The 6,687-nt window shown below is 50.7% G+C and overlaps 1 protein-coding gene across 1 annotated transcript in view; it reads right to left on the reverse strand.

Annotated features, from left to right (window-relative positions):
- Positions 1–5,173: 5,173 nt before the first annotated feature.
- The window catches only part of SSTR3 (somatostatin receptor 3), a 4,628-nt gene continuing 3,114 nt past the window's right edge, over positions 5,174–6,687 (reverse strand). Inside the window, exon 2 of the mRNA XM_009332625.1 lies at positions 5,174–6,434. Within this exon, the coding sequence (XP_009330900.1) occupies positions 5,174–6,379 (1,206 nt within the window). The 5' untranslated portion in view covers positions 6,380–6,434. The remainder of the gene's footprint in view (positions 6,435–6,687) is intronic.

The following is a 6,687-nucleotide window of genomic DNA, read 5'->3' on the forward strand; positions in this document are numbered from 1 at the left end:
TGACGTGTTAAGTGTGAGATCTGAGCCAGCCGGCTGCGTTGTGCGTGGCGTTTGCATATTTTATGCTTGGGAAGGCAAAGAACACCAAGTTTTCATGAGCAAATATTTGCATATTTTCCACTCGTTCGAGCAGATAAAGCATTTCAGTTCTCTGTTGAATCCTCAGGAGAGGCAGGAACATCTTCTTTTCAAGGGTGTTTCCCTCTCTTGTATCTGCCTGTCTCTTTTATCTACCGGCTACCCTATTACAACAACTGATTAACTGCTTCCTGCCCCCTCCCCGCACCCCCCTATTCCACAGTCCTGTATAATAGCTGAAGCAGAACATGGCCTGGACAGTTTTGCTGTTGCCTGAGCTGAGCTGCGGTGTTTCCCAGCTGATGACAAATACAGCGGTTCCCTAACAACAGCTTCAAATTACATTAAGTGTGGGCTGTGTTAGTAACAGCCTGGAAACACACCCTCACCTCTCCATGCTGGAGCCCCTCCCCGATCGCCATTCACTGCCCTTCCAGTTTCTCTCCTGAAGATCCACTGCAGAGCAAAAGGGTCACACTGAGTGGGTCCGAAGCTGCCTCGGGCCACTGTTGGGCTGGCAGAAATGTGCTTGGGTGTGCAGGTATGGTGGGTCCACGTGTGGGGAGGGTCATTTGCAAGGTCCAGTTGTCACCTCCCAGTTTTAGCTCATGCCTGGGCTGTCTGCATAAAGGTGTGTATGCTGTGTTCTTGTGTTCATGCTTAGGCCAAGAGGTGCGGCAAGTCTCGGTATGTGTGCGTCTGTGTGGGTGGCCACATACGGTCTCATGCACACATAGACATACTTGAATCAAAGCACCCACAGACGTGAATATGTATATATATTTATACACATTCACACAGTCACGTGTACCCACACATACAGGCATGCAATCACATGAATACTCATTTGTATGCATGTATATACATCACATACATATGCCTCTACATCTGCTCTTGTGCACTCTGACGTGTGCATATGAACTCTCTGAGCAGCTGGCAGAATGGGCTCGCCGGGTCTTTAACACCCCATCTATGATCAAATGTTTGCTGGGAAAAGGCATTGCACAATGCTGCTGAAATCATTGCAGCCCTTTCTAGTCTTGCAGCTCCAATCTCTACGTGATGAGAATAAAACCTTTTGTGCAGCACAGGGCTTGATGGAGCCCTTATCTCTGTGTCTCTGCACCCAGAATAGAAAAATCCATTTCCACATCTGACTGGAACAAAACCCCCTGAACATGGCCAGAATTTCACTTAGCCACTGCGCACGGTCTCCGTGGCCTCTGGGTTGTCCAGAGTCAACTGCACCATCGTCAGGAGAGGGAAAGGGATCACAAGGGCAGTCAGATTAATGCTATTACCACAGGAAAAGCTGGGGGTTCACCAGGAGGGAGGCAGAGCTGAGGAGAGAGGCAGGGGTCAGGAGGCAGTGAGGTTACCGTCTGTGATTCCAAACGTCTGTTCCTATGAAAAATAGCCTTTTAATCAATGGTGATAGTTTGCAGAATTTTGTAGCGTTCCTTTTCTCCTCATGAATTTTGGACAAAAAATACCTTTTCTTTTCCCTCCTCCAGTCTTATTTTCGGTTCATCTCCATTTTTTTCCCCAATTTGTCACTGAAAAACAGGATGTGGCGTAGGGGGGAGAAGAAAACACAAGACAGAAAAATATGATGCTTGTGACTCTTTTCTTTTAAACTCCTGTTTAAACTAAAGAACCCCAGTTTTTTGCAGGTCTCCCTGGAACACATTTTGTTTTTCCCCAGCAGGCTCCCCTGCAGAGCTGTCTTGCTAGTGGGCTCAGACTCCACGTATCAAAATGATGTCTCCTTGGCACACTTGCTTGGTGCTGGCATTGCAGTGCTTGGGCTCTTCAGAGATACAGGTATTTTAAGAAGCCAACCAGTTGGTGGAGTTTCTTGAGTGGCGACTTGCAGCAGATGGAGTTGCAAAGGCGTGTGAAATGAAGTCTCAGCTCAATTCATTGGTGAAGGAGGGCGTCTTTGTTAGGCATGTTGGCAGCCAGGGAACTCCCCCATCTCCCCATGGCAGCTGGGCAGCCAATCTATGGAGAAGGAAACCCTTCCTATATCTGCCCCCCACCCATCTGAGCTGCCTCCTGCAAGGTCCTCATTCACTGTCACATGCCTTCTTCGGTGCCTGGTCATCAACCATAAACAGCGCTATATGCTCCTCAGCTAATACCATTTCTCCTCTGTCCTGCAGTGATTGCTGTGCCAGCGGTGCCCAGCATTCATCTTGCCCTGCTCCTCACTGCAAGAGGAGCAACACAGACCCCCATTTAAAGTGCTGTGTTGTCCATCTATCTGACCGCTTGGTAGCCAGGCCTTTTAATCTTCCTACTGTTTGTTGCCCCGTATAGAGGCAGGAGCTTTGGCAGTTCATCTTTCTGCTAGGATTTCTTGGTTGTGTTTCATCCAATGGATGCTGTGGGAGCTCCCCAGGCAAAAAAAAAAAAAAAAAAAAAAGAGGCTTTTTTAGTCCAACAGACTGTGTATCCCATGCCCATGAACAGTTTGGCTGCTTTTCTCACTGGGGCCCACAGTGTGGGCAGCTGGTGCATGGATGGAAGGAGGAGGAGATGTGAAGAGGTAGCAGAGGATAGAAACTGGCTACCAAGCACTTTCTTTTCCCCATGAGTGGAGCCTGCACTCCTGGGTGTCTGACTGCCCACGCTCAGGGGAGCAAGCGCACTTTTGTAAGAGGAGCTAAGCAATAGCTGTGTGGTATCACTGGTAGCTCAGCTCCCGAGGCTGAGCCTACAGGCATGGACAGCTTGGCACCAGCATCCCAGGCTCAAAGAGGAAAGAAGAGGATGGAGGATTCATACAGATGATCTTTCTCCATAGAGAGGTGACAGCTGTACCAGTGGCTGAGAGCACAGCTGAATGTCTTTTGCTTGGTCATGTTTGCAGTCCCTTCCCACCCTTCCTCTGCTCTCTGGCCTGGCTAGGACACGTCTCCTCACCTGACGCCCTGCGACGGTCCTTTCCCGAACTCGGGTGCCCTGCACTGCAGTTCCCCTGATGCCTGCCAGGCCTTCACTTCTTCTCACATCGCCTTTGGGTGACCTTGTCTCTTGCTTCCTCATAAAGCGGTTCTGTTCCCGTCATCCTCAGGTGCTGCAGCTTGTTCTACTTCCCAGTCCAGGGCTTTTGCCTTCTGTGCCAGCACACCTGACCCCATGCCATCCCTTCACATCTCATGCCTTCCCTCAAGTGACCTGTGAGACATCTTTCCATTACCCAGCCAGCTCTTGTCACTGACCCTCCACAGACTGCCTCCTCCAACATCTCCTGACCTCAGGGGAGGCATGTCTCCCCCTGGTGGGTCCCTTCTTCCCATTTCTCAAAATTATTTGTGGAGAAAAGTGCCCAGGTATAACCAAGGGCTCTGGTATGAGAGTCGTCTTGGTGGCTGTAGCTTAGCAACAGCATTCATGGAGAAGTTCAAGGTGTGGGGACAGACGTTTAGCAGAGCCTGCAGGAATGAAGCCAAAGTGGAGAGACCTTCATCCCACCCACCCTCGTACATTGCTGCTCCTCTAGCCTGCACACTCAGACAGGCCCACCCACAACTTCCCTCCAACAACCGATGCACAGAAGCAAGCACCCATCCAACACTCATAGCAACACACATACTCTCACACTCTTACCCAAGCATGTGCGCACACATTTCCATATATATTTGCGTGCCTACACAACCGTGTCTACACTTAAACATCCCACAATTACATAAACACACTTCCTCACCTGTGTTTGTATACAATTATACACATGCATACCCCCTTATGTACATCTGTACACATTTATACACACCCCACAGCCACACACAGATTAGCATCAGTGCCCAACCCACGCACGTCTCCCACCAGCTCTGACTCCTCGATCTCTGATCCTGTTCAGCCATTCTCATACACGTACAGTCCAGTGATCAAACTTTTGCATACAACCACCTTTGTACACATGCAGACACATAATTTCTTCTCCCTCCTGAGCCAAATACTCTACCATTTCCCACAAGACGAATCAGTTCCTAGTATTGCCCAGACTCCTGCAATCATAGCTCTCACACACTGGAGATCCCCTGACCTCCCTCTGCTCCCTGCCCCCATCCCATACTGATACATGCCTTGGTCTCCTGTACCAGCCAAATGTTACTCCACACAGAGATCAACTCATCTCAAAGACATTGTGTATTCTCAGGAGAGCCAAATCTATAGCACCCCCTTCCCCTAAACACACAGAATGGTTCTGCCCAGTTGGCCTTTTAAGTCCAAAGGCTTTTTGTTTATTTATAATAAGGCTTAGGGAGAAGAAAAGGGAAAGGGCATTTCAGCTTGTAAGAAACCCTGCCTCCAACCCATGCCTCGTTGTCTTCTTCTCTACTCTTGTTACACTTTCCACCAGGGTGCAGAGGCACAAGGAAAACCCTGAAGAGTGCGAGATGCAGGAAAGAAATGTCCCGTTTGCTCTCCCAGGTAAGTCTTGTCAGCCTGCCCAGAGTCCATGAGAGCCCTGGAAAGAAAGAGGAGGCTTTGAGCAGTCAGAGTGGTCTCCAGCCACGACCAGCATGGGTAGGAAAGTTGTCCCCAAGACTTACTGGAGAGCTACAGAAGGGTCAGCCATTCATGCAACTGGCTGGTATGTCTTCGCTGCAGACATTTTTCCTTCCTGTTTTTCTTTTAGGGTAAACCGCTTCTCATGTTTATAAGGAAGATAATCAAGGCACTGGGTTGCCTATTTGTTGTATATGCCATTTGAGGACTTCCTTGAGGTGCCACAGTCAGATGGCAGCTGATGCCCTTCATAGCTGGGTGATCTAAGGATGGATCATGCAATCTAGGGCTGACCTTGCTCTCTCCATACTGTCAGTGCCCATCATCTCTTCAGCTCTCCCTGGATGCAGTCTTTCCTTTACCTGGTACCACATAAACCCCAGGTGTCCCTTCCAAAGCCAAGAACAATGCCTTGCTTTTTCCACAAGTTCATGGAGCCCTCTTCATCTTTAAGCAGAGTCTTGGACTTTAATATTCCTTTGTACCAACGTCTCCCATTGCCTTTGAGCTGGAAAAGCACAGAGGGTGAAGGGGATCCCATGTCCCAATGTCTCTTTCCCCTGCACCATCCCTTTCATCATAAATAACTGACATGCAACTTGTTGCTCTTTTCGCATCCCACAGGCTCCTCAGGGAGTGGTTTTTGCTCATTGCTTTCTCCTTCCCCACTGCTTAGAGGGTGCTCCTGCCTGTCATTACCATTCTGGGTGATCTTGCTGATCTCGCCCTCTTCCCCTTCATCATCAGTCTTCTCTGCAGGACATGCTGGCACCTCCTGGCTCTGGACTCGGCGGGACGGCCTGAGGATGGCCCTCCGGAAGCCCTGCTTGAAGCGGTAGGAAAGGAAGCCATAGATGATAGGATTGGCACAGCTGTTGGCATATGGCAGGACCACCACGAGGAAGTAGACACCAAAGAGGGACGGCTCCTCTGGCAGTGGGCAGACAACATTGATTATGTTGAGGACATAGAAGGGGAGCCAGCAAAGGACGAAGACAGCCACAACAGCCACCACCATGCGGGTCACTCTGCGCTCTGAAAGCTTGTGCTTGGAGGACAGAGCCCTCACCCGCCTGCCAGAGGAACGAACCTTCACAACGATAAGAAGATAGCAGAGACAAATCACCAGGAGTGGCCCAAAGAAGCCCAGGGTGGCAGTGTAGACAATGAAGCCAGCTCTCCACACCGAGGCAGGCTCTGGCCACTGGATGTGGCATGTGCTCATCCCTAAAGGGACATCTGAGAAGACGACCACGGGCAGCACCACTACAGAAGACAGCACCCACACAGTTGCACTCACAGCCTTGGCCACCCGTGCTGTCCGCCATTTGGAGGACTTCCCTGGGTGGACCACGGCCAGGTAGCGATCAACACTCATCACCGTCAGGCAGAAGATGCTGGTGAACTGGTTGATGGCATCCACAGCCATCACCAGGCGGCACATGAAAGACCCGAACGGCCAGTAGGACAGGGCATTTTGTGCAGCCAGGAATGGCAGGCCCAGCATGAAGAGCTCATCAGCTAGGGCCAGGTTCAAGATGTAGACGTTGGTCACCGACTCGCTCACAGAGTGCCGCAGGACCACGTAAATGACCAGAGAATTCCCAGCCAGCCCCACCACACAGACAATGAGGTAGACCAGGGGGATGAGGACACCGCTGACAACCACACCAGGGCTGGCAGTGGTGGAGCTGTTGGGGGTGGTGAAGGCTGCCCAGCTGCCAGAGGCATTCCCCTCCTCTGACACTGCCGTCGTGGGGAGGCTGAAAGCAGAAGTGTCCATAGCAGAGGCAGGGAAGAGGGCGGGGGACAGTGTCCTTGCAGGATCGGTTAGCAATCTGGAGGTGAGAGCAGGAGAAAAAAAACATTGATACTGGGGACATGACAGATGCAAGCCACAGATAAAATCACCACATTAGTTGTGTGTAGGTATGGACAGGCATGGGAAGTTGAGGTGAGTTTGTGGATACAGGCAGCCTCTGGAAGATGTAGGACAATATCAACCTTATCTAGTCCTGGGAGGCACAGTGGGCATGGAGGGACAAACAGGGACATGGCTCAATGTGGGCCAATGGATCCTTTCCCCTAGGG

This window comes from Pygoscelis adeliae, unplaced genomic scaffold, assembly GCF_000699105.1.
Source record: "Pygoscelis adeliae isolate BGI_AS28 unplaced genomic scaffold, ASM69910v1 Scaffold399, whole genome shotgun sequence".
NCBI lineage: Eukaryota > Metazoa > Chordata > Aves > Sphenisciformes > Spheniscidae > Pygoscelis > Pygoscelis adeliae.